The 27,539-nt window shown below is 45.1% G+C and overlaps 1 protein-coding gene across 1 annotated transcript in view; it reads left to right on the forward strand.

Annotated features, from left to right (window-relative positions):
• The window catches only part of LOC119453341 (DNA-dependent protein kinase catalytic subunit), a 130,327-nt gene that overhangs the window by 65,265 nt on the left and 37,523 nt on the right, over positions 1-27,539 (forward strand). The window contains 16 exon segments of the mRNA XM_049667918.1: positions 3,697-3,799; positions 3,938-4,068; positions 5,686-5,755; positions 9,842-9,987; positions 10,359-10,503; positions 11,671-11,872; positions 13,812-14,231; positions 15,174-15,361; positions 17,562-17,697; positions 18,696-18,785; positions 22,244-22,311; positions 23,487-23,589; positions 24,982-25,112; positions 25,555-25,762; positions 26,509-26,684; positions 26,765-26,774. Coding sequence (XP_049523875.1) covers positions 3,697-3,799; positions 3,938-4,068; positions 5,686-5,755; positions 9,842-9,987; positions 10,359-10,503; positions 11,671-11,872; positions 13,812-14,231; positions 15,174-15,361; positions 17,562-17,697; positions 18,696-18,785; positions 22,244-22,311; positions 23,487-23,589; positions 24,982-25,112; positions 25,555-25,762; positions 26,509-26,684; positions 26,765-26,774 — 2,327 coding nt within the window.

Raw genomic sequence — 27,539 nt, forward strand, 5'->3', positions numbered from 1 at the left:
GACGCTCTAAGGAGGCTAATTGTTTTTTGTAGTTACAAGCTAATTCTGACATGGATGGCCTAAGGGATGGTAAAAACGCCTACTTGAATATTTAACATAATTACGCAAATTAACTTTTTAATTATTTTACGGCACATCTTTCACGAATCTACGAATTATAGCCGCTGAGTTCGCAAGGCGTATCCACTTGGAACGAATTCTCAGGACTGAACCAGTTTCGAGATATTAATTTTCAATAAGCCCGACAAAATTCATGGGCGTTCCAATTAACTTTTTGAGGAAAACGCTATTTTATGCATTGATGCAAAAAGTAACTGGCCTTAGCGCTAAAATAATGCCATATTATCGACACTGGTAATAGTCCGATCGCAAAAGCGGTAACATGGAAATGGTTTGAGGAGTGGTTCTTTGTATAATTTATTTTTCCTTACGCGGAAACAATGTTCGTTTTTGCGGAAAAGGAAATAAAATCACAGCATATCCACGGGGTGAATGATGATGAGTGGGCGAAGCTCCGGAGGGAATCATCGGATCTCCCGCTTAAGGGGACGCTAGCACAAACGCGTTAGAAACGTGCAGTACTCTCTAGTAAGGGGGAGCGGCCACAGCGTCTTACGCAGCCATTTACACATGCCGGAACGTGCACCGCGTTTGCCGACGCCATCACATGACTGCTGAGAGAGTATACCCCCGTATTCATAAACGCTCCTCGACTTGAACTTGACTTGCCACCGCCTTGGGCAGCGCGTTCGAAACGCGTTGAAGGTAAGGCGGAGAGGCCACAGCGTCTTACACCAGCTTCTTACACGGGCCGTAACGCGCTAGCACAAACGCGTTAGAAACGTGCTAGAAACGCGGCCTTTCGTTAATATTGGGTATTTATTGCCATCGTGGTGCGTGTGTCTATGTGCGCTTCGTGGCGTAGTGGTTAGCGCCGCGCGTTCGGAAGCGAGGGGTCCCTGGTTCGATTCCGCGCTACGGACACAACTTTCGGAATTTTAAAGACGACAGTCTTTGTTGGGGAACTTAAACGCTGAAAATTTGGTCTGTGTGTCTGTCTGTCTGTCTGTCTGTCTGTTTGTCTGTCTGTCACCCGATTCAGCCACCCGGCGAAAGTTGGACCACTTGCTTACCGCCCACACTACTTAAACTGGTATGGCTGTTCATACTTGTGAACGTTATCGATCACAAATTAAATATTACGCATATCTGAGGCGCAACATCACTAGGTAAGTATTAGGAGGTGTGTTCCTTTAATAAAAATACATAGATACGTAACTCTAAAGACCCTAGTTTCTTAAGCTGCGCTGAAAATACCATGCTATGCGCGCCAACGAACGACGTTCTCCGACTGCGCGCCGACGAGCGCCCTCTGCCATGAAGGAAGGAAACCCTCTGCACAAGCTCATGTTTCCCGATGTATTGCCAGATGGCGTCCATGTCTGACGCAGCGCCTCCTCAATTTTATCAATGCCAGCCAGATGCGGCCGATTCAACATAAAGGAAGCGCTGTCTGAGGCAGGGCAAAACATAAATGGCCGCTTGATGAAATAATGCGGTAAAATGAAATCTGTTCAAACAAACCTTCATGCCAGGACGGAAATGGTACGAGAACAGCATCACGGGTGGCCGCGGATCAGACCAGCACTCATGTAGTACGGCCGGCAGAAGACTATCGTCTTTCGACGACATTTGCAGCGAAGCACGCAGATACGCGGCAAATTTTTTTTTATAAAACGCCGGAAGCGTTCTCCGGAATCCGGAAGCTGGCTTCCGGAACCCGAACCGGAACCGGAAGTGGAAACGGAAGCGGAACCGGAAGCGGAAGTCGGCTTCCGGTTATACTATACGTATACATATATATGTATATATGGGTGTACATACATATACGGACACACAACGCCATCTATTGAGCAATTCATAAAACTAGACGTGGCTACCTACTACGACGGGGACGAACGGGTGCCGCTATAAGGAGCTTCGCCCCAAAAACAAATTAGCGTAGCTTGCACTGGCTGCGCAATGCTAAAGAGACAGCGGAGATGATGGGCACCTAGCTAGTCCTGGCTTCTGGACTAGACTAAGCACTACCAAGTCATCCCCAGCATTTCCCGGAATTTATTTATTATTGATTGATTATCGATTAGCTATTGATTGGCTATTGATTGTCTATTGCAATATATTGGCCACGTATTTGGGATAGGCTAAGCACTACCAAGTTATCGGAATTTATTTATTATTTATCTATTATCGATTAGCTATTGATTGGCTGCCGATTGGCTATCGTAAGGTATTGGCCACGTATTTGGGCTAGGCTGAGCCCTACCAAGTCATCCCCAGCATTTTCGGGAATTTATTGATTATTGATCGATTATCGACTAGCTATTGATTGGCTATCAATTGCCTATCGATAGGCAATTAGACCCCACTATTCTTAGCTAGACTTATCCAGGCTCAGCTTCGCTAGTTCACAGGTGTATGTGCCATTGCGCTTGGACCCTTTCTGCACTGCTGCCAGGATCGGCCCACATTTTTGGATTCAGCGGACACATTAGGCCCGGCTGAAACAGCTCCGCTATTAAAAATGAGAACTTCATCTGTTTTACTATTTTCTTGGATAAGATATAGTCATCTGATAAGATATACAGTCAAGAGAGCGGTGTGGATCTGACACCAAATGGGTATAACCGATATTCTAATTGACATTGAGCGGAAAAAATGGAGCTGGGCAGGCCATGTAATGCGTAGGATGGATAACCGATGGACCATTAGAGCTACAGAATGGATACCAAGAGAAGGGAAGCGCAGTCCAGGACGACAGAAAACTAGGTGGGGTGATGAAGTTAGGAAATTCGCAGGCGCAAATTGGAATCAGCTAGCGCAAGACAGGGTTAATTGGAGATCGCAGGGAGAGGCCTTCGTCCTGCAGTGGACATAAATATAGGATGACGATGATGATGATGACAGTCATTTTGCACGTGTCACTTCAGCTTGGCACAGAATGCATTGAACCATGCAATGCGAAACGGTCGCGTGTGCTCAAAGGCCTACTTAGGCCCTTCAATGAGCGGGCCCGAGTCTGGCCCGGGCCCGTGGCTTCAAGCCCGAGCCCGGCCCGGGCCCGTGGCCTCAAGCCCGAGCCCGGCCCGGGCCCGCGGCTATAAGCCCGGGCCCGGCCCGAGCCCGCCGACAAAACGATTCGGACGGCCCGGCCCGGCCCGCGGGCCGGGCCGGGCCCGGGCTTTCGGACCGGCCCGGGCCCGTGCAGTGCTCTAGTGTACAGTGCTAAAAAATTGAAACGCAAATAATTTTTAAAGTACTCCAATGCGTTCTCTAATTTACAGGTTCACCTGCATTTGTAACAGCAGCCTAATTGAAACCCTAAATAGTACATTTGGGACTGTTCCATTCTTAGAAACTGGCTACAGAGTGATTATTCATTGCACTTTCGTGTAATTACGCGTGACAGGCATTTGCTTCTGTTCAAATTTTCTTTTTTAAGCACTGTACATCACAGAGGCAATATGAGATGATTACATTCAGGGGATGAAAGTTAAGAAACTGTCAGGGGAACCTCACGAAACACAACTCATTCGAATGTCCCAATGTGCACCTATATCACTGCATCATGTATCATTAGATTAGGGACAGAAAGTCAGTGTACTTAAGCTGACTGATTCCTTTGATCTTTGGCAGGCACAAGAGACCTTTGTTGCCGAGCGCTGGACAAGATTCTGCGAATTGTCAGTGCCAAAAGCAGCCTGCTCAGCAGTGCAAAGAGCAAACGACGGTGGCCGTTGTGAGTTTACACCCTATCTTCAGAAGTGTGTTGCCTTTATTTACTTCATAGGCTTGCCAACCTTTTGTTGCTTCCTGCTTGTTGGCTTTGGACGTGTCCTGGCTGTGCAAGTATCTCTTTGCGTGCTCCACATTGCAGCGATCTCGAAAGAAAGCCAGTCACGCTGTCCTTGGCCGTGGAGTGGCTGCTCTTTCAGACGAGCTGCCCACAGTCCGACTGCCGCCACAAGTGCATGGAGTTAGTCTGGGCTCTCATTCCAAGGCTTCCAGGTGAGATATTCAGTTCATAAGACCACGTTGGATGTAAGGTCCATCTGTACAGCTGAGCACGCTTATAAGGCAAACTTTAGTAGTCCAAAAAACTAAGGCGTGTCTCAGAATGAATACGGGAAAGATGACGGACAAGAAAAGGCACAGGTACCACGGAGCATGCACTTAGGAATGCAATAGATTATAATCAAAGACACAGTGCTCATGACTGCATGCTGAGTTGTGGTGCTCTGGCTGTTTCTGTTCACACTGAGTGTCTGTTGTAAGTGGGCTTGACTGATTCATGTACTTTCCACTGCGTAAGCCACATCTTGCACACCTCTTGTGTACACGTTGTCCACCTCTTGTGTCCTTGTCTGTTTGATGTGCCATTTACATTAGGCACATGTCTTTAGTTTTTGATCAAATGCATGTCTGGCAAGTCTGGCAAAGCTCTAATGTATTGTACTTTCCGAGAAGTCTTGGAACTTAGTTTTTGGCTATAATGTGAAAGTTTCTTTTTCCCTTCCCTCTGGCACCTTCCATGTGTAGTTTACAACTGTATTTACAATTCAGCCTCATCACACATGCCATGTCTATGTTTTTAAAATATGATGATTGTGAGAGTAGTCAAAGCCATTTTACAGCTAGTTAAGCCTATACTTCAGCTCATCAACTTCAAATAGTGCAGTGAGAGCTATGGGATGCAAAGATTGGTTTGTGCAAGGCTTGCCCTACAACAAGGGGCGATGTTTAGGAAAGGGCGGGACACTCCTCCACTCTATAGGGCACAAAAGATGCTACCGCAGGATTCGTCAACTCGCCCAATATGGCACAGAGAAGGCTCCAGAGTCAGATCGTCAGCAAGCGCGAGTTTATTTACCCAGGATACACCGCAGAGCAACGTTCACTGTTTGCAGGCCAGGCTCATCGCAAGAGCGATCGAGTATGTGTGGCTGCTGTGCTAGGCTAACCGGGTAGTGGTCTACCAAGCATAAGTCGCAATAGCAAAGGTCCCACGGTCACTGGCGCCTTCTCCCCCAGAGCTTGGGGAAAAGGGAACCAGAGGGCGATCTGGGAAAGGCTAATCAGAGCACGTCACGGTGACATGTGCTCGCACATTTGAACAGGGAGAAGCACATTTTGCATGTAGCTCCAGTGCGCTAGCCACATCTGCCATGTTGCCACTTGAGCAGTGGTTCCCAAAGATGAAGCTTGGCAAATGGCTGTCAGCGCATGCGAGCTTGGAGATGTGAGGCGTGGGAAGGAACCTCGATCCTGACAGGGTCGAGTCAGCCAACCAAAAAAAAAAGAACCACATGAAAGGCTCCTCCTATATCTTCCTCTGATTGTTGTCCACGCAATGCCAATTGATTGTAAGTTTCACTCGAGGATTAGTAGCACACAATGGACGAACCCGTTTCCGCTCTCCTGCGCCCTTCGGAACGCACAGCTGGATCTTGCATCTGATAGGTTGACACGATCCCTTATAACCTTAAGCTGCGCCACACGGAAGTGGTGAGGCAGACGCACTCAGTCTGTAACATTGAGACTGGCCGTATCACGAAAGCCCGGTACTTAAGCCTGAACCCTTTTAATGATAAGTGCAGTTTGTTATCTCTGATTACCAATGCGCAGGAGCTCCAACCCTCAGCAGCTATGTGGCACAACTGCTCAAGGCCAATGGGGACTCATTTTTTCTCGAAAGGTATCCCACCTTTGGCCTTTATTTCTTCTGATCATTTTGATTGCCTAATTTTTTTTTTCTCTCTGTATGGTGTAAATCAAATTACACTTGCTATGGTGGTTCAGTGGCCATGGCATTTTGCTGCTGCTGAATATGAGATTGCGGGTTCAATTCTTGGCCTCAGCGAACCAATTTCAATGGGAAAGGAATGCAAACATGCTCGTGTATCGTGTTGGGCTGCTGAGCACGAGGTCGCGGGATCGAATCCCGGCCACGGCGGCCGCATTTCGATGGGGGCGAAATGCGAAAACACCCGTGTACTTAGATTTAGGTGCACGTTAAAGAACCCCAGGTGGTCAAAATTTCCGGAGTCCCCCACTACGGCGTGCCTCATAATCAGAACTGGTTTTGGCACGTAAAACCCCATAATTTAATTTTTTTTTGCTCGTGTATCGTGCTTTAGGTGCACATTTAAGAAGCCAAAGTGCTTAAACTTTATCTGGGGCCCACCCCACTCCCCGTTCCCTCTACGATTTTCCTCGTAGCCCTCTGGGCAGCTTTAAGATGCTAATACAGTGGAATCTCGATGATACGAATCTCACGGGGTCACGAAAAAAATCGTATTAGCCGAAATTCGTATCATCGAAACAGAATTAAAACTAGCTAAATTAAAGAGTCCAGAGGTGAACTCACTCAGGCACACGTACAGTAAAAAGCATTTACAGTATAGACCACCCATAACGTAACCGTTTATAGTGCAGAACTGGCTACAACGCGGCCTTTTACGACTCCCGTTTACCCTCCCATAGAACTCCATGTATACGCATACCGCTTACAGTGCAGCCGCAGGAAAATCTCGCCGACAAGGGCGGTAGCGAGCACTAAGTGCGCCCACCAATGGGAGAGGAGATCAACGAGGGCAATGCGGAGGAGGAGCGTGAGCACGAGTCCAAGGGCGATAAAGTCGTCACCGCAGCGCTGTATGTGCGAGTGAAAGCGCGCGGGAGACGCGCGCCTTCACGGACAGCGAACGCACAGCGGAGAGCAAACGCGACTTCCGTTGCACGAAAGGCCGTGGGGGTATGGAAGGGAGGGAGGGAGGGGGGGGGCGACGCTGTGCTGCGGCACCAAATGCTTGCAACCGAGCACAAGGGTAACTGTCGGCGCAATCTCCCCACGCGAAAGGAGCAAAGCGGGAAGGTAGCACAGGAGGGAGGGAGTGGGGGGGGGGGGGCGGCTCCTACTCTGCTAACAAATGCGTTCTTGTACTTTGCGCCTGTGCCGGCTGTTGGTGTTGTCGCGCGCACCGTATCTTGAAAGCGATCTCCACACGGCTCTGACCTTTGTATGCGCTGTGCTTACGCCGCTCAGTTTCCGTTGAAGCGATAGACCGCACGAACCTTCGCTCGCTGCGGCGGCCGCGCTTCCACATGTGCGGCCGCCGCAGCGAGCGACGTAACAAAAAGAAAAGCACAAAAGCAACAAAAGCACCACCGCTTCAAACTCCTCACGCCCAGTCGCGGCTTCCGCGCTGTCCAGCGCCGCGTCCGCGCCTCCGCACCAAAAGAGAAAGGGAAAACGCACGTGACTGCGCGCTGTTCTCTTTCGCGGCCGTCGGGGGGGGGGGGCGGCATTTAGTCGTATCAACCGACGCGGATCGAAAATCTATTCGTAACAACCGTTCTGGAGCACGTTGCAAAGTAATGGGGCCCGGCTGGGACCTCAGAAAAATTCGTATCATCGGGAAATTCGTATTAGCCATGATCGTATCATCGAGATTCCACTGTAATTTGTTTCAAGACTGTTTCAAAGTACTTCTGTTAATTCAACTCTGTTTTATTCGATTTCTTTGGTCAATTCGATCCCAGCCAAAGGTCCTGGCCAGCACCCGTGTATTTTGTGGGCCCAAACTTTCGTTACTTTGCTCCTAAAATTTGCCTTCGGCAATTAATTAGAACTTGATCAGTCAGCACACACATGCCTGACCCTTATGGTGACTGCAATAGTGACCCCTTTAATGGCAGTGTCTGTCTCGGCAGAGCTTTGGGGACAGTGAATGCATTGAACACACGTCATCTCTCACCGATAACACCTATTTTCGACCCACCCTAAGATTTTCAAGCAATAATCATAGCTTCCAATGTTTGATTATGGTATTTATCTGATCCTAGCGCACGCCATTTTCTTTTCTTTCTGAAGAAAATTGGGCTGAAAATATACCGTGTGGTGCAATCTGACATGAAACCAAAACTGCCTTTACAACATTCGTAAGCTTTACCGGATCACAGGAATGTATTGCAGCGAAAGTGACTTTTAAAAAAAGCTGTGTGGCGAAGCTGACTTTAGGAAACCGGCCACCTACATTAAAAAATTGGGTGCACATTAGAGTTCTACTTAGTTTACAAGCTTCAATGTCATTTCTACATTAGTTTTCTACTTTGGACACATAGAAAGTCAGTGCACGTTTGCTTTGGAAGCGTGTTAGGATCGGACAAATACGGCCAAATGAATCAGAGGCGTGTTTCAGCATTTTCTATGCATCTTGTTTAATTCGACCCGCCAGAAAATATGATCAATTTCATCAGTCCCATCAGGATCGAATTAATGGAAGTCGACTGTATCTGTCTATCATTCACATTCTGCTAATTATTTTTCTAGAAAGCCTTCACTAAATGTAGGACAAAACAATGTGTTGCTTCAGCAAACATAGCGACAGATTTTTGGGAGCTAATTTATTTATTTATTTCAATACCAAGCCCAGATGTCACTACATAGGGGGAATAACAGTACAGTTGGATGACACAAGTTTACAGAGGTTACAGAGAAGCCAGGAAATCAATAAACTAACATTTGCAACTGAAATGGAGTGTTCATAAAGCAAGACATCAGAGTACTGTGAATGTCATCGTCACTTGGAGCTTCTAATAAAGTGCACACCCCTTCAGCAGTGACCAGCCTCACATCCATTATGGCAGCAAGCATGCTAGTGCAATGCAATAAAAATGGCAATCAGCAAATTTCAATGAAGTATAGTTCATATAGTTAATCAGTGATTACCACACAATTTCCTGTTCTGCTGGTACGAATAATGTGCAAACTAAAAATACAAACTTCTATTCTTGCGCTGTTTTCCACGAATTACTGCAGTCCTTCAACAGTTCTGGGCCCTCACTTGAATACTAGTTGCATTGAGTTATTCTAATACCTGTTCTTGTGTACACAGTTGTACGGAGTGTTTACTGTCATACGACTTATCGGTGTTGCCTTGAGTATGCCTATCAACTCTCCCAATTTTTTTTAACATTCAAGAATTGGGCTCTTCGACAATTCTACGAATATTGCATCAAGTCTTTCAAAAAATAAATTCTGTTCGCAAAAATGTTTTGAAGCATGTAAAAGATGGATCAGCGTAAGATTGGAAAGAATGCATGCAAAAAAAGAAGCGGGGGTATCTACGTCACCATCTTGTAGCAATGCAAGACGCCATATGCCAGAGGGGTACTTGTTTCGAGCGAGTTTATACAAATTCCTGAAGCAGACAAAATCAACAACCACAAATTGCTGATAATGTCACTGATCCGGAAACAATGCTGTCAGTCTCTGTTGTTCCAAGTTTGCTGCCGCTTTGAGCCGCGTCTAAAGGTAAATCATTGTTAATAAAGTGTGTGTGTGTGTGTATATACAGTCAAACCTCAATATAGCGAACCTCGATTTAACGAATTTCGCAATGTAACGAACTATTTTTATTTCCCCATCTTAGTTCTATTGAATTAACGAAACTTCGATATAACGAAGTTTTTCGCTGCAAGTACAACTTCGTTATATCGAGGTTTGACTGTACCACAAAAGCTATGTGCTGAGAGCAAACTTTATTGTGGATGTCCCGTACCTTTGTTGTGCCTGTAGGATTTTAACGAATTCTAGTGTTGACAAACTAACAGGTGTGCTCGAGTCTCTTATTGTGATTTTTTACTATATCGCAAGAGTAGCTTCTCATATTACACATTGCAAAATGCCTTGTTCTTCATGAGAATGTTTCAAAATCTTGTGCAGGCTATGTAAAGTGCGTTTTTCTTCAACCTTTCTTTATCTGTCATTTGATTACAGATTTGAGGCGGGTCTATCTGCAATGAGCGGCACTTGGACCAATTTGACAGGCATCCGCAAGTTCTGTGACCACTTACTTGGCCTGCTCGAATGCTACACTTGGATCTTGGAGCAGCGGCTGCTGGAACCCAGGCTGTTGTTTGGAGGTAGCGTTGCTGAAATTCAAAGCAGTTAGCCGACCTTTGTGATCACAGTGCTGAAGATTCTTACATTACAGCGATAGAAACCCCATGTGGCAAGTTTCTCCGGCTGTGAACATTTTGCCCATGTTCCCAATGGGGCCGCCAAATTTGTATTCGCAGTGCTTCATATATTGTGTGCAGCTCACAGCCCAAGGACGATGAGGATGTTGTGTGCTGGAAACGAGGGCTTCAGTTCAGGGCAGCCAATGTTGCAAGCCTAAGTGAAGAGCAGCTCTGTTTCTTTTGTTATATTTAATCTTGTGGTGATGATAATCGTGTTTGGTGATGTTGTGGTGATGATAATGATGATTGTGTGTTGACACATTTATTCTCAGTTTCTGGCAAGCCCAGCTCCATCTTTCCTTTGGTCACCAAGTTCCTGGAGCAGCTGGCCTTGTGTGAAAACTTGCATGAGGCTCTCAGCAGTGAAGAGGCTGCTTCCCTGCTGTGCATGCCAACAGGAACGTCTGCACTTAATGTGTAGGTGTTTTAAATCTTCCTTTACCGACCTTTCTGAGGTCTGGCATGGTTGGTGCAGTTGTTTTTTTTTTTTTTTTTTATCTTGGTTGCTCATCACAAGCTGCTGTTAAAAACTAAAAATTATGGATCCGATGGCGGGATTTAACCCAGGTTTCTCAGTGCAAAAACCCAATGCTCTACCCCAGGTGCTCTTGGTTATGCTCAAGCGTCATGGATGCTTTCTTGTAACGTTATAATGGCATCATACAAGTCCAGTTTGTGCCTAAACAACAGAGCTAGGCGAATTATGTCTCCACATGTTTAGCGGCATTCGATGGCCTGCATCTGTTCTTCGTGTCACTGCCTTTAACTGAGCACACTGTAGCCCTCGGCAATATCAGATCAGTGGCAGTCAATTACTCTGTGAAGCAGTGCATGCTGAAAAATGACTGATATTTTTCAAGGGGGGAAAAGAGTTGGGTCTTAAGCCAGAAGATTTAAAATATCATGATCTTCTAGTTATAGAGATAATTTTTAGATATATGTAACTTCATGTGCTTATTTCGAATGTAGGGTTCGTTTTTGGTCATCTCACCTGGTTCCAATTGTATATGAGTTTTCTTTACTTAATTTTCCAGAACACTTTGTGAAAAGCTATTTCAGGTTTCACTTAACAAAGTATCAATGCAGAAGTCATTGATATCCTGTTAGTGAAATCTGGGGAACTGATTTCTCACAATTTTTTTTCTAGAAACTAAGTAAAGGAAACTTCCATGAAGTTAGAACCAAGTTAGATTAACAAAAAGGAACCTTATAATTGAAATAAGCCTAAAAAAGTGTATGTATCTACAAGTTTTAAGCTCCATAACTCGAAGAATGAAGATTTTTTTGTTTTTTTTTTTCTAAGACTCAACAGGCAGTAAGCATCTCAGAATAGTCAGAATGGAGTTTGATTTGTTTCAGCACACTTTTTTCGCCTTATTTGGTGCTCTAAAGAATGTGACCTATATAACGAAGTGACCTGTATAACAGAGGATATTCTGGGTCCCAGTCGCTTCATTGTAAAGGCGGTCGAATGTAGTTCAACGTTTGTGTGTTTGTGGCTGATTGTGTCTAGAAACTTCATTCATACCTGCTGTACCAGTAAAAGTGTAAGAATGTCCTCAAGTGGAACACATTTACTTTCAGGGCAAAATGTTCCCTGACCGTGCGGCTCTTCAACTTCATGACTGTCTGGATGAAGACCGCCCCATCTTCCATGTCTTCTGTGCCTGATGCATTCTGGAAAACCGAAGCCTTCTGGAAGTGCTGTGTTGTCTGCGTTCTGCTGCCATCAGAGGCTGGCTTTGACCTTGCCGACCTTGAAGTCGCAAACCAGCTTCCACACGAGGTGCTGCTACGACACATTTGTCTTCAATTTTAAACAGGACATTTTTGCAGCGAGGCTGTTACAGGGCTCACTCTTCGATGGTCGCGTCCGGCAATAGAAAAAAAAACTCTCATTGGCTGTATGCTGTATGTGCGAGTGAAAGGGAACGAGGGCGAGGGATGTGCGCTTTCACGGGGAGCAAACGCGACTTACGTGCGAGCGCGCGAGGGCGAGGGACGCGCGTTTTCACTGGAAGTGAACGCACGGCGGAGAGCAAATGTGACTTCCCAGTGGAAGGGGAGCGGTGGGCGAGGAGGGCATCGAGGCACCCTAGTGCCACCGACTCTCTCTAGGCTCTCGCCCGCCTCTCCCCCAACAGTTTCGACAACGGCGTTTAGCTGTTCCTTCACGTAACCAGCATTTTGACAGTGGTTGTGTGCGGTCACACAAACAACGCGCACAACTGTTGTCGACGGCGGCGTATTTTTTTAAAATTTTCTTGGTCAGGATAAGTAATGAACAGAAACAAAGTAATGAACAAACAGTGCTTTTCAATGAGACAAAAAGACAAAAACAAATATGCACGAATACTGCGTGTGTTGCCCATGTGTGTCATCTGTTTTTTGTCCCATCGGGAGGCACTGTTTTATTCCATTGACTAATTATGATCTGACTGGCCCGAATTAGCACTCTGTTGAAGTAGTACCTCAATAAGACTGTGTTCTATGTTGAAGTTATACTAGAGAAAAGTTAAATGCTCACCACGTATGTGAAGGCACTAACACCTGAGAAAACTTGAATGCGAAACGGATTTAAGTCTTTCAAAGGTTTGACAGCCTTTTTGGTTCCCGGTGCATATCTGGCGACCTTGAAATTCAGGGAATTTGGGGGGGGGGGGGGGATGTAAAAAAAGAATTCGCTCTTTTTTGGAAGGGGCCACGGTAACGTCTGAATGGATGCCAGTACGGTTGCTAGACATTTCGGTGATCGTGCTGTGACTGGAGACAGCACATGCCCACATGTGTCTTATATATAGGGGGTGCGCAAGATGGGCAAAAACGAGGACTCAAATCGTCACAACAACTTCAGAAACAGCTCGTAATGGCTGCCATTACATTTACTAGACATCTCAGTACTCATACTGTGACTGGAGGCAGTGTACGTGCATAATTAAGGAACACATGCTATGCCCCGTGCACTTACATCCTGGTCCCGTGGGAGTGGCCCTTTCCCAAGTACCCCTTCCCGCTCTCAATATGCTTCACCACAATATTTTGTTTATGCTTCACCACTTCACATGACTGCATAGCAGTGAAGATAATTTAAGAGAACTGGTCATTATGCAACAGACATTAGACCCTTTCCTCACATGTGCTTTCAACGCAGGTCTTGATCTTAAGCAAACTGAGTTAGACCTGCTATTCCAACAAACAGACATCTTGGATTTGGATTTACTTGGGCTAGCTACCTAGTGCAGAATGGCAATTACGATGTGGCTGTGCTGCATGATGCAGTTTCCCTTCTTTTTCGTTCTTACGGTGGGCTTGGTTTTTCTTTTTCTTTTGTCTCACTATACTTGTACAATTTGGAGAATTGGTCAGACTTTGGGAATCTCCCGGACAAATTGGGAGAGTTGGCAGGTATGCCGATGCAGTCAGTTATAAATTTTACCTGAGAATCACCAATGTGGGATACTGAAAAATTAACTGTGCTGATGACTGCAATAAGTATTGCAGTTGTCTAATGCTGTGGAATCGGGTCCAGTTCTCAACAAGGCTAAAGGATGGTATGTGTCAAATGCAGGAGGCTGTATTATATGTTTCGCTGCTTTACATTTACAGAGCTATAACGCTCGAACAGAGTTGATCCTCTCAGAGTGCAGATTCAGACTTGATTTGACAGTAATAGTCATTAATAGGCTGCTAAGTCTTTCTGCGTGCTTTGTCATTCTGCGCAACAGATGCTGGGATTCTTGAAGCAAGCAGCGACCGCCTTTCCAGACCTCCTGTTATCCAGTTTCTCCTCAGCGCTTGACGACTTTCTGGCAAAGCATCCCGAGTGCACGATTGAGAAAGTCCTGGAGCTGAAGCTGAGGGAGCTCAGCCATCCCTCCGAGACCCTGGATCTCTCGCAAGTTGACCTGGAGCCCATGGACGAAGACACGGAGCCGTGGCAGAATGACTTGTTGAGGCTCATGGGACTCGTCTCCGGGTACCGGCTGTTGGCCGAGCTGAAGATTGTAAAGGCGGGACCGGAAAAGGCGATGGCCCCTGTCCGCGCGGTGGCAGAGTTTTTTGGGGAACGGGCAGTGTCGCCAACTCCCCTCTTCAAGGACCTTTGCCTGCATCTCCTGGAGCTGGCCACTGCCCTAGGAGCCAGTGTGAGTGCGGCAGACATCTCTCAGTTCAGCACACTCCTGCTTGTGATTTCTGTTATGGGTTATCAAAGGCCAACAATATAGGCTACCGGGCACATTTAGTAGCACTAATCTCTAATCTGTCACTCGATGCTTTCTGTAATAGCTGTAATTTATTATTTAAGTGAAGTTTAATGTTTGTATATAATGTCCCTGCAAGCTTCATAGTGTAAAATGCAAGAGATGTATGCATACAAAGTCACGTAGAACTGTGCAGCCAGTTCTGAATGGCCAGTGTGCTTTCCAAACAAGGCTTTAAAAAAAGGGATAGTCAAGGTGGTGTTCTACAGTAGTTTGTTGATGGGAGTTTCTTCCATTTCTCATTGGAACAAACGGCCTGCTGAGGCAGTCAAATGTGACTGTCGTGATGCGTTCATCAATGGCATTACCAATTTGTAATTCACATTATACTAATTCTACATGGTATTAAATTTCTCTTTGCAATTTTTCTGTCTTTTCCAGTAAATTTCGCCATGTGTTATGTAATTGTGTTATGTCATTGAACTAAACTGTGTTGTGGAATCATTGCATTTTGAGTATTCTGCGTAATCTATTATTCGAGCGATCTGCATTGTCATTGCATTCGGAACTCGCTGCTGTGTGTGTGTTGTTTTCTTTCTCTGCCCTCGTCCAGTCGCAGTGCACATTGTGTTATGAATCTTAACCAACTAGCCTGTCAATGTGTTTTTTGGCCAAGTAATTTGGAGATTTTCTCAAGGTAACATTTTTGTCCTTTTTTCGTGACTACTTTACTAGGACACATTTTTCAAGTGCCTAAAAGTGTTCCCAAACCATTGTGTATTATTTTCTGTACCATTTTGCTTATATCCACTCCAGCAAGGGCCTGAGTAGGGCCTGCAGTATTCGGAAAAAAAAATATTTGAAATTCCTTTTTCTTTGGTGCAGGCAAGCAGCATGCTTCAAAGCTTGGAACCCACGAGGGCTTGGAATGTCATGGGTGACCAGTTGTGTCGGCACTTTGTTGAGAACGCAGGAACATTTGTGCCAGCAGCTCTCAAGTTCACCAGTAACAACACTGCTCTCCTGACTCAAGTTCTCAGCCACGTTCTCCAAGACAAGCAGCTGGTTTCACTGTAAGCATGCTGCACTGCAAGCTTCACTCTTGTTAAACTGCAGCTTTGGAGTATTATGTTTCATTTCTTTTCTCCTTTCTTTTTTGCATTGATTTTAGCTTCTTGCTTATATACCATGCCAGAAAATCCCTAAATTTAAGTACAGGGTTGAGGGTGCTGGCCATACGCGAATTTTTGCCCTCAGCTGTGGCTTCACGGCAGTGAAATGCACCTTGCCATAAACCTTCACCTGACGGCAAGATTCCCACACAGCAAAATCTGCATTCAATTCACCAGCCACAATTACCAATTGAAAGTGGTGGCAATTAAGGTAAGTTGAAGGTACGAAACAACAGTACAGTTAAATCTCGATATGATGAACTTCGGTATAATGAAATTCTCGCTATAACAAAGTGTTTAACTTTTTATAACTTCTTATTGATAGAACATGTTTTTTGAACCTCAGTATAATGAAGTTTATTTATACACGATTTCAGTATAACAAAATTTTGCTGCCACTGCAAAGGAATACCGAGACAATAAAATGGAAACTTCCGCGGATGCAGATGGTCAAATGGCTGAATTATGAACAGCTGCTTGCGAACTCACTGAACAAAGTGCCAAAGCGGAGCAGCAGCATCTTCCATATAAATTCCAAGTGCAATAAGATCCTACCGCATCCCACGTGCTGTATGCTTTGGGTGCGAGTGAAAGCGTGCGAGGGTGAGCGAGGAAGGATGGTGGTTTGATGGGCATCATCTTCCCGTGCAAACAAGGGGAAGGGGGCGTAACGTGACCAAGGTGCGAGAACCCACGTGGTGGCTTAGCGGCTGTGGCATTGTGCTCCTAAGTACAAGATCACGGGATCAAATTCCGGCCACAGCAGCTGCATTTCAATGGGGGCGAAAGGCAAGAATGCATGGGTACCATGCATTGGGTGCACAATAAAGAAACCCAGATGGTCAAAATTAACCCGGAGTCGCCCCATGACAATGTGCCTCATAATCAGATTGTGGTTTTGGCACGTAAAATGCCAGAATGAAATTTTTTTTTTTAATCGAGCGTGCGAGAGGGGGGGGCAGCAGGTTGGCATGCGCCTTTTTTTCTAGGGCGGCCATGGCTGTACAAGGCTGTCAGCGCGGCTGTGTGCATACACAGCCTACGCGCCCTGCTTTAGATGTAATCTGCCACGTGTGCAAAGAGCAAGTGGGCCAAGTTTTGTGGCATCATGTGCACTGTCTTTCCATACATTTAGTACTGAAGATTGCGTAATCTCAAGTTTAGGAGACACGGTGAAATAAGAGAAAGAGACGAAGCATTCGCTACCCGCTGCCGCTGCTTTTCATGATAGCGTCGTCCCACTCTGGGCGACACTATCAGCTGTGTGGGCAGAGTGGACTCGAAAGCATGGCTGGCTTCGCTGCATAGGCCAGTGTGAAGATATCGCCGATTTGGCATGAAACCGTATATTTCGTCACCGACTCTCAAATTCAACAAACTGAATTCTTTTTCTCATTGAAATAAATTTTTTCCGTTTGGCCTATAATTTGGAAAATTTTGCAGCCCCTTCCGTGCAAGAAAATCTATCGGCGACTGTACTTATTATTGCATTAATATAACGGCATTTCGATATAACAAAGTAAATTACCACTTTTACTGATGTCATTATGTCGAGGTTTAACTGTATTTCCTGAACTTTGCATTCGGCCAAATGATTGTGTCCGGTTGCTGCTATATACATTTGAGCAATGTACAGTTATGTGCATAGGTTATATGCATGGATACTCATCGCAGAGGCTCAGTGGCTGTGGCAATCTGCTACTCAGCACGATATCATGAGTTCAGTTCCTGGCTGTTGTGGCTGTATTCTGATGGGTGCAGTATGTAAAAATGCTTGTGTGCCACTCCTCGGTTGCACACCAAAGAACATCAGATAGTCAATATTGGTCTGAAACCGCGACAATACAGTGTATATTTGTGTTGTCTGTGTGTAGTTTTACAGTTGTAATTAATTAATCACTACATAATGTTATTTAATTAACTATATTTAACCTCATTTTTCATCTGGAGCCTTCCTCTACAGTGATTTTGTATCCTAGGCATCGCTTTGGGATGGGACACTCCCAGTCAACCACCGTCTGGGCTTTAGGATACTATTCCCATTCTGCAGCTGCCAACATTGTTGCCTTTGTTCTTTCCCCCATGTCATTTTTAATTGCAGGCACGGTTCGACATTGTCTTCCGAAGTGATGAAACACTGGACCTCGCTTGCTTGCTTCTTCACGGAAGACTCTCCTCAAACGGCCGTCAACTCTGCAGTCCTGGTTTTAGAAAAGCTTGTGCATGTGAGTCCTGAGGTAGGTGGAAATGACATTGCGGATGTCACGTTACGCTGTGAAAATTCTCACTGCTCTGAAATATACTGCTGGCATTCTTTTCTTTATTTTTTACTTTGCACCTCTTTTGCCAGAGTTTCATGATCATTTGTAGTGCAGCAATATGTATTCTCTTTATCTTCTAGAAGTTTGTTCTACAGTATCCTGTCTTCTTTCGGCAGTGAAGCACCATATTGTAACTTGTGAGGGTGCCTAGAAATGACTAGTTTATTTAGCGCACATGTAAGCTTTGTAGTTGCTACAGTATCACTAAACCCAAGTCTCTCATTGTATGGTGGCAGCGCTACTGAGACAAAGACATAAGGAAGTACTACAAACATGACTCTCAACTAAAGATTTGTTGAAAAAGAAATGCTACCATATGTACAAATTATACGGGTGTGTGTAAAAGGTATGAAGGCATCACAATCGCTACTGCACAACAAAAAAGGTTGGACTCATGGTAGCCTGCTTGTGCTGGCTAGACATTCGTCTTTGTCACTGAAAGCAGTGGATGCCTGACTTACACAATTGTCCACTTTCCTTCTGAACAGTCCCTCAAATCAGCATGCCACATGTTGAATGGGCAATTCACAATGCTCTTTGACAAACTTGAAGAGGCTGGAAATCTTTCCACCTTATCAGAAGCTCAGCTTAAACTGCAGTGTACTAAGTCAGCAGTGAACTATCAAACAAGGATTCTTCCTTTTTGTCCATTGTCCTTCTAGCCGACATTACGAGAATGAACGAATACCAACTTCCCCAACTGTTTCTATTATTGATGAATCCACAGAATGTTCCTCTTATCAAATGATTCGGCTTAACAAAGTTCCTTGGAAAGTCTGCTATCTCAACTGTCAAGAGTTCCATAGTTTAAGTCTGTTAAATTAGGCAGCATTACTGGTCATCTCATCTTGTTGCTAACATGCTTTAGTTCTGAATGTGCCCTCTCTCTCTCTCTTTGCATTTTCTGCTAACAGATCGCAATTCCAAAGAGCCCCCACTTTGAAACTCTGTTTGCAATTCTTCTCAAGCTGTTGGAACGACCAGGAGCAGCTCTTGTTGACAAGGTAACGTCTTTCCCATTTGTGTCATTGAGTTGCAGCTGCACACGTCATGGAGAGTTAATTGGCTCTAGGCGCAATAATCAATGATGTGCCAGTGCTCAGTATCTCAAAAAAAATTGGTGGCGCATTCATACTTCGAAGATGATTGGCAACGTTAATACGATTAGCAATCTATGTTTAATAGGTGTGTGTTTGGTAGGAGCGTGTGAATACTAAATGGTAGATTTCAAATCGAACATGAAATCGAATAAAAAAAAAATCCTAATATCAAATTGAATATCAGAAAATATATTGCAATGTTTAATGCTTACAAATTTTTGGCAAGAAAACGAGGTGCTGAACATTCTCAGGAGTCTCCTAGCTTTGCATAACAAGAATGTAGCATGCTATCAGTAACATCATCATCATCATCATCATCAGCCTATATTTATGTCCACTGCAAGACGAAGGCCTCTCCCTGCGATCTCCAATTACCCCTGTCTTGCGCTAGCGTATTCCAACTTGCGCCTGCGAATTTCCTAACCTCATCATCCCACCTGACTTTCTGCCGTCCTCGACTGCGCTTCCCTTCTCTTGGTATCCATTCTGTAACCCTAATGGTCCACCGGTTATCCATCCTACGTATTACATGGCCTGCCCAGCTCCAATCAGTAACATAGGTACATAGAAATCAAGATACAGTGGAATCTCAATGATACAATCGCGGCTAATACGAATTTCCGGATAATACGAATTTTTCTGTGGTCCCGACTGAGCCCCATTATTTTGTAACGTGCTAGGGAACGGTTGTTACGAATCGATTTTCGACCCGTGTCGGTTGATACAAATAAACGCCGCCCCACCGACGGCCGCGAAAGAACAGCACGCAGTCACGCGCTTTCTCCCTTTCTCTTTTGGTACGGAGGTACAGACGCGGCTCCGGACAGTGCGGAGCCCATGACTTGGTGCGAAGATCGAGTTTGAAGCGGTGACGCTTTTGTTGCTTTTCCTTTTGTGCTTTTCCCCACGCAGGCGTGAGGAAGCGCGGCCGCCGCAGTGAAGGAACTGAGCGGCGTAAGCACAGCGCATACAAAGGTCAGAGCCGTGTGGAGATCGCTTTCAAGATACGGTGCGCGTGATAACACCGACAACCGGCACAGGCGCAAAGTAAAGAACGCATTTGTTGGCAGATTAGAAGCTGCCGCCCCCCCCTCTCTCCCTCCCGCGCTGCCTTCCTGCTTTGCTCCTTTCGCGTGGGAGATTGCGTTGCCAGTTACCCTTGCACCCGGTTGCAAGGTACCACTTACACCGTGCAAGATACACATTTGGTGCCACCGCACAGTGTCACCCCATCTTCCTTTACATAGCCCCACGGCCTTTCGCGCGACGTAAGTCGCGTTTGCTCTCAGCTGTGCGTTCGCTCTCCGTGAAGGCGCACGTCCCCTGCGCGCTTTCACTCAAACATACGGCGCGCGGCGACGATTTTATCACGCTTGGACTCATGCTCCACGTCTCCGCATCACCTTCGTTGACCTCCTCTCCCATTGTTGGGTGCACCTCCTTGAGAAGCGTGCTCGCTACCGCCCTTGTCGGCAAGATTTTCCCGCGGAAGCCGGCTTATAACCGGTATTTCGTCTCACACGGCTGCACTCTAAGCGGTATGCGTATACATGGAGTTCTATTGGAGGGTAAACGGGAGTCGGAAAAGGCCGCGTTGTAGCCAGTTCTGCTCTATAAACGGTTACATTATAAGTGGTCTATACTGTAAATGCTCTTTACGTGCGTGTGTCTGAGTGAGTTCACCTCTGACTCTTTAATTTAGCTAGTTTTAATTGTGTTTCGATGATACGAATTTCGGCTAATATGAATAATTTTCGTAACCCCGTGAGATTCGTATCATCGAGATTCCACTGTATACGGTCTGCTCTTATTAAAGGAAACACCAAGTTAGTATGCCAGTACTGATTACAGCTCAGTTCCAGTATATTCTAGTATAGTATATCTCTTTATAGCAGCGCAAACTACTGTGTAACAATATGAAGGTCTGGAAAATATTATTTAGCAAAATTTCTGTTGAACAGCATCAAGTGCTTTTTCCCCTCTGAAGCTAAAGAATTAGTGACGTTATGTTGTACTGTATACCAATGAGAATTCCAGTTTAATAGTGAACCTGTGTTTTATGGCAATCCTTTAATGCAAAGAAAGTTTTGTTTTCCAGTTTCCCTCCAAAATGGCAGGTGGGTCAATCTGCATGATAGACGAAAGCACCGACCGCGTGTCACGTGACTCCATCACCGCTGCGTGCATAGCCATTGTTGGCAGCGACGATAAAAGCGGGCACCTTTTACTGTCAAGTTCGGCGTGATTCACCGCCTGTCAAGGATTTTGAAATTGGGAGGGTCACGACAAGTTCGAGCGACGCCCCTCCCCTCCTCCCCCTCTCCCTGCCCCCTACATCGAATATAATAAATATTCGAAAAGTAGAATAGTAGATATTCAATTTGTGGATCATATTATTTGATTAAATTCGGTGATATTCAAGTGTTGGCACACCCCTCTAGTGCCTTTGATGACTATTTGTTTTATATGTTATGATGATTATTATGAGGAGCTGCACATACTCAGTGGCACATACTGAGTGGCCCAAGTTGGCGCGAAATGAAAGGGAAATGGTTAGGTCCACACATAGATCAGTACTGAAAGGTATGTGAAGTAACCTAAAAATGCTAATTGCATTAAAACAGGTAGGGCTGGTGAGGCGCTGAAAACACAACCGTCAGTTGAAGGTGTGCCTAAAATCAAACTTGCCTGCTGCGGTAGCTCAGCGGCTATGGCATTCTGCAGCAAAGAACAAGACTGCGGGTTAGACTCCCAGTCGTTGCCGCATTTCCACAGAGTAGTATGCGAAAAATTACAGAATATTAAACTAGACTTAGATGCACATTAAAGGCATCAATGCAGTCAATTTACCTAGTACCCTGATTAGGCCATTCCTCGTAGCTTTGGGGCTTCAAACAACATCAGTCTATCAGTGAGACCAAGCCAATTTGTGAAATTGGTGTTAGTTTAGTTTGGCATGTAGGCTAGGCTTAGGCCGCCTGGCTTTCTTATGACTCAAGCAAAAGTCGTGCCCAATCAAAGTACAGTCTTCGTCCGAGGTTCACAGTGCACAAGCTCTTATAAGAATTGAAATATTTCTGCAGCCTGGCATCTGCAACTTAGACCAAGACAGTGAGCTACTTTACGAGCTGTAGGAAAAGTGTTATTTTCTTTTGGGCTGCAAGAAAAAAATTGGGGGGGGAAACGCATGCCCCATATAAACTTTTGAAGCTAACTATACCTCATCTTCATGAAAGTAGCACCAGGCTTCAGTCTATAGCCTTTTCTGCAATGCCAAACCTTAAAACTACACCATACCCAAAGAAGCAAGTTACAAGTCAACGTGGAGATTTTAATTTCCCGTGCACTTGGTTCTTAATCAGGTCCTCGCACTGGGCTTGCTTCCGGCATTTGCAGCCGATACACGTCAAGAAACCTGCGACAGGCTCAGGTAAGACTTGCGGTGAAATATTTTTCCTCGCATTATTCGTGTAACCAGGCTCACGTCAAACCTGGCGCACCAAAGTCAAATCACGAAACAATAATAGTGGTAAACGTGTTGTATTCACTGTCAGCACAAATGTTCACTAATAATTCGTATTTTGACACAAATACTTGCATCCACAAGTTATAATAGTTGTAATATACTAAGCGGTTATTCTGTAGAAAGAATCTCGGATCAAAAACAAATGCATAGCGAAACTGCGCACGGAGTGAGTCTTCAATGACCTCTTATGACCAATTTATTAATTAATTAACTAATTTATTTATTTATTTATTTATTTATTTATTTATTTTATTTATTTGTTTTATTTCAATGCCTTTAAGGCCCGAGAACATTACGAAAGGGCATTGCCTGCCAATTATGTTATACCCATGAATAAACCAGAAGGACCACAACATGCCTGGAATTATCTGCTCATGCTCATTATTGTACAAAAGGTGGTGACATTAAATTGTAAGCACTAGGTACTACTAACGCAGTCACAAACGCTGTGAGAGTACAGCGAGGTTGAAGTGAAGTTATTGTGCATGAGAACTAAATGTAGCAACACTCAACCTGCATTGAGTTTTATCTGTATTGCATTGGATCTGCATTAACTTGAGCATGTTTCACCTGCTTACCATGGCAGGTAAAACAGCGGCCATGGACTACTAAGTGCAGGGTCACGGGGTAGATTCCTGGCCACTGCAGATGCGTTCTGGTGGGGGCGGGATGCAAAAATGCCAGCATACCGGGCTCTGGGTGCACATTAAGTAACCGCAGGTGGTCAAAATTAATACAGAACCCTCTAGTATGGCGTCCCTCGTGGGCTACCGTGCAGCAACGGGAACATCGAACCCCCACAATTTAATTTCAATTTACCCAAGCACATTCAACAGTGTGGGTTTGCGGCAGGCATGTATGAAATAATAATAGGAGAGAGAGTACGAGGCCTGTGCGAGAGAACCAACTCCTCCCATTGGTTGTCTGGACTTTTGTCTCCTTCCTCTAATTATTAGTGATCGTGGGTTTGACAGGAATGCCCGCAGTGTTTCGGAGGGCGATTGTAATAGTTCTGCCAGGCTGACCCCAATCTCTCGAACTGTTTGGCTGCCCTGCAAAACACTTTTTGCTGTAAACAGAGATGCCCTGGAGAACATGGTGCTGCAGCATTTTCCCATGGAGGTGTCCAAGTTGCTTCCCGGTGCACCTGAACTGCTGTCCTACACCCAGGCAATGCGCAAGGTGAAGTTTGATTGATTAAGCATCACAAGTGAGCATTTTGTTGGTTGACTGAACTGTAAAACTTTATCTGTTCCGACATGTAAACGGCATGTTCAAAATCATCTAATGCCGGAGGTGCATGGAAGGGGAAAAGCGTTTCCTTTCTTTCTTTATTGTGCTGTTAGCAAATAACTGTGGCCATATTTCAATGAACCGAATTCCTTGCTTTTTCTATGGATGTTCCTAATGGTGGCCATCATTACATTGCCTTGCTCATGGCATGTTTGACTGGTTATTTTAGAGCGCTCTTGAAGTTATACAAAAAACGTTAAAAGACAACTTTAGAGCTGTATTACTAAAGTAAGCTGTTATAGTAGCAGTAATCTGGCTTTTGAATTGTCATTAGAGCCCACTTGTGCTCCCAATAAGGCTTAGCTACTCTCCTACATGACATTTGTAAAGCTGCCAGAGGGCTCTTCCGGAGTCCAATGTGCATTCAGGTTGCTGTGCGTGCCATGTGTGTCAACAACATGCCTACAAACTCTCCTGAATTTTTATAATGTTTACGAGTTTGGGTTTGTTGTACAGTTTTATAAAGGTTGCACTAACAGGGTTTACAAAAAATAAATTCTTTTCACATAAACGTTTTAAAGGCTAAGACGTATGCATATAAAAAGAGATTGTGATGGTACCTGTGCCACCCACTTTTGGCAGGAAGAGACACCATATGTAGGGCACTTGTTTTGACGAAGTTTATTAAGACAATTTTCTGAAACTGACCAACTTAGAAAAGTCACCGGAAGTCACTGTGGCCTAAATGTGTTGGTCAGTCTCAGCTGCTCCAAAATTGCTGCTGCATGTGTGCTGTGTTTAAAGTTAATAATCATTAATAAAATGCATATCTGTCTTACAATAGATGCATGCTCAGGGCAAATTTTTATTGAAACATGGTGCTATTTTCTCTCCTTCTTCCCTCCCCGGTAGTGCCTGCAGGGCTTCTTTACGAATGTTAAAGTTCACTTGTTGGCCAGACAATCTTTTCAGTAATTCTTGAAAAGTGGTGCAGTAGAGATAAGTTTTTTAACTATGCAATAATCACTGTAAATAACCAAAGCTCAGCATTTAACATTGTAATTAACAATTTAACATTGAAGGTAATTGCAATATGGTGCGGTTTGTTGTATGTTGCAGTTCGCAATTGGGATTTTCTTGTCTCTGCTGCACTGTTCTTTAGAATCACTTACAGCATTTGCTGGAACACCTGGCACACCACAGTACATTGAGATCTCTTATATCTCCCAAGGTTGCATAAGTGTTGCCGGTTCATTATGTCTGTTCAGACACTGCTTTTTGTGTGGAGTTTTCACTTCAACTTGGTTGTGCGGAAGAGTCACTTGTCACATTCCTGCGCAGCTGCTGGCTGGCCTCGAGAGCACTGGGAGCACCGTGCTCCTCGAACTCCTGCTCCGCGTGCTTTACCGCGAGGACAAGAGCCATTTCCTCGAGCCTGAAGTGCTGCTTTGCCTGCGTCGCACCATGCCGAGGCTCGTAACCCCTTCATTCGCCGCATAACTGTCTGTTGAAACTTTACCTTTTGAGCATTATGTACTAACGTATTTTTAACTTGATATTTTTGCATTACATAGGATCCTAGATTACTAAACCATAGAAAATAAATACTAGCAATCCTCAGGGCCTCCTGAATAATTTAATATAATAGCCTTTCTACAGCCAGTTTGGGTTTCGTTTCTACTGTGTCAGGACGTCGGTACGTGGAAGGTGTTCAGGTAGGTGCAGGACGTTGCAACATTTTGACACTCGCTCTGGCTCGCTCCGTTGCCTCCCATGCTGCTACTTGTTGTGAGGGCGATGTAGCAGCGTAGCAGATGTGTTCCGCAAAGAAGTTTTCTGTGACCTCTGTTTCTTGCCTTAACAAATGTCAGCTGCCACTGCCTCTGCAACAAGTCTCATCCCTCCACTCCGCAGGTGTTCCGAGGCAAAGCAACAGCAGCTCCTCACCACAGCCTACAAATGCGCCGCTACTCTGCGCGGCCTCCCAACATCAGCGAGGCTCTCAATCGCATCCAAGCTCCTGCCTCAACTCCTCAGGCACAGCCCCAAGTCTTCATTACGACAGTTCTTCGTTGACAATGTTGCCGCCATTGTGGACACCGTCGCATCAAAAATACGATCGGTACGACTATGTTTTTTGGGGGGGGGGGGAGCCATTATCGCTTCTTCGTTTCATACTTGGCATGCAACACTGCAGAGGCTACACGGGTAATGTGGTCATAGAAGTATCACTCCGCGCATTTTGCAGTACATTTGTTCTTGATCTGCAATGTTTTGCATAAGGTTACACCAAATTGCTTATTATTTGTGCACCTTTATACTTCTAGTACGTGACAAACTAGGTTCTGGTCGAGAGCGGTAGCGGTGCGCTATGGCTACTGGTCTCAGAAATCATGGCACTTTAGCTCGTTCAGGTGGTAAATGGGTTCAGATCTGCAATGTCTTCAATGTAATAAATATTTCATGTATTGCGACATTAAAATGTGAGACTTAATGATACATGTAATTACATGACGCAGACTTGTATCTTTCTGTCATACGTGACGCACCTAATTTCGGTTGTACTAAATAAGGGCAGGGAGCGAAGTCTCGCTAGCCTTCATAGTGTTGTATGCTATGTATGAAATGGAGTACAGCCTAACTGCATTGTTTTAAATTCCCACATCCAAGGGTTGTTTTTTTTTGTTTGGTTTTTTTTAAGCTCTTAGTGCCTTCTCCTCGCCTTTGTGCCCCTGCTTTGCCCTCCCCCAGTGCAAGGTAGTAAACCGGGTGCAATCTGGGTTACCCTCCTTGCCATTTCTTCTCTCTCTCTCAAGTCCATACGGACTGTTGAAAAAAAATTAATACACCGCCCGTGGCTTTGCACAGGGCTCCGAGTGGGAGTTGGCCAGCAAGGTCGTGGCACTGTCCTGTCTCGAAGTCCTCTACTCTTGCTCACACAAGGACGACGTCTCTGGAAAGCAGTCGGCCATCAACAATGCCTTCTGTCATGCCAGGGGAGTCACCACCGCCGTTGGGAACGAGCTCACCAAGGAAGTCACCAAGTAAGTGTTCTCGCTGCTGAAGGTACTGTATTCTTAAAGCTCGTAATGTTTAATGAGCACCTGAGGCCGAAATCACACAGCTCTTCTTTTGTAAGTGCCATTGGCCAGCCGCCTTCACTAATGATATGTCCAACATCAGGATTAGCTTAAGTTTTCTCTTATGAACAATTATAGCGCAAGAGCATTTGTGAATGCTGACCTTGTTCTGTAATTACAATTTTTTTAGGTAAATATAGTGTTCAAGGGTTGTAATAAAGTCAAAACAAGTTATAATGAAATCTCAACCGACACTTAAGTACTTTTGTTATATGTGATATTCTCTATAAGAGCACACGCTGATATAAATGAAAAATTCCCCAGAGGGTCTATCCGAAAGAAGTGCAAGTGTGACGCCAAATATAGGCACCACAAGTCGCTGATGTGTCAACTGTGTCAAATTTCGTCATGGCCATGGCAATGGGGAGATCAGTGGGCCCCTTCAATTATCTGTCCCTGAGAGTTACGAACTGTCTGAGCCGCTGCTTTCAGGCAATGAACGTTGCGTATGCAGCATCTCAGGCAGTCCTGCACAGTCCAGGACGACAAATTGAAGGGGCCCAGTGGGATCGTGTGAGATCGACAGGCCTAGAGGCATGGTAGATTGGGCTAGTTGGTGATTCTCTATGGCACAAGGTTTACACTGCGAAACTAGGACACAAGACAAGATTATATGACAAGATTATGTTAGTGCTTGTCCTCATCACTGGTAATTTTGTCCTGTGTACTGCTTTCGCACTGTAACCTATTAACCAACAGGCTGACTGGCAGCCTGCACTCCAGCTAAGCCAAGCCACAGGGCAAAGCACGCACAATCAG

Source organism: Dermacentor silvarum, chromosome 5 (genome assembly GCF_013339745.2).
Source record: "Dermacentor silvarum isolate Dsil-2018 chromosome 5, BIME_Dsil_1.4, whole genome shotgun sequence".
Taxonomy (NCBI): Eukaryota; Metazoa; Arthropoda; class Arachnida; order Ixodida; family Ixodidae; genus Dermacentor; species Dermacentor silvarum.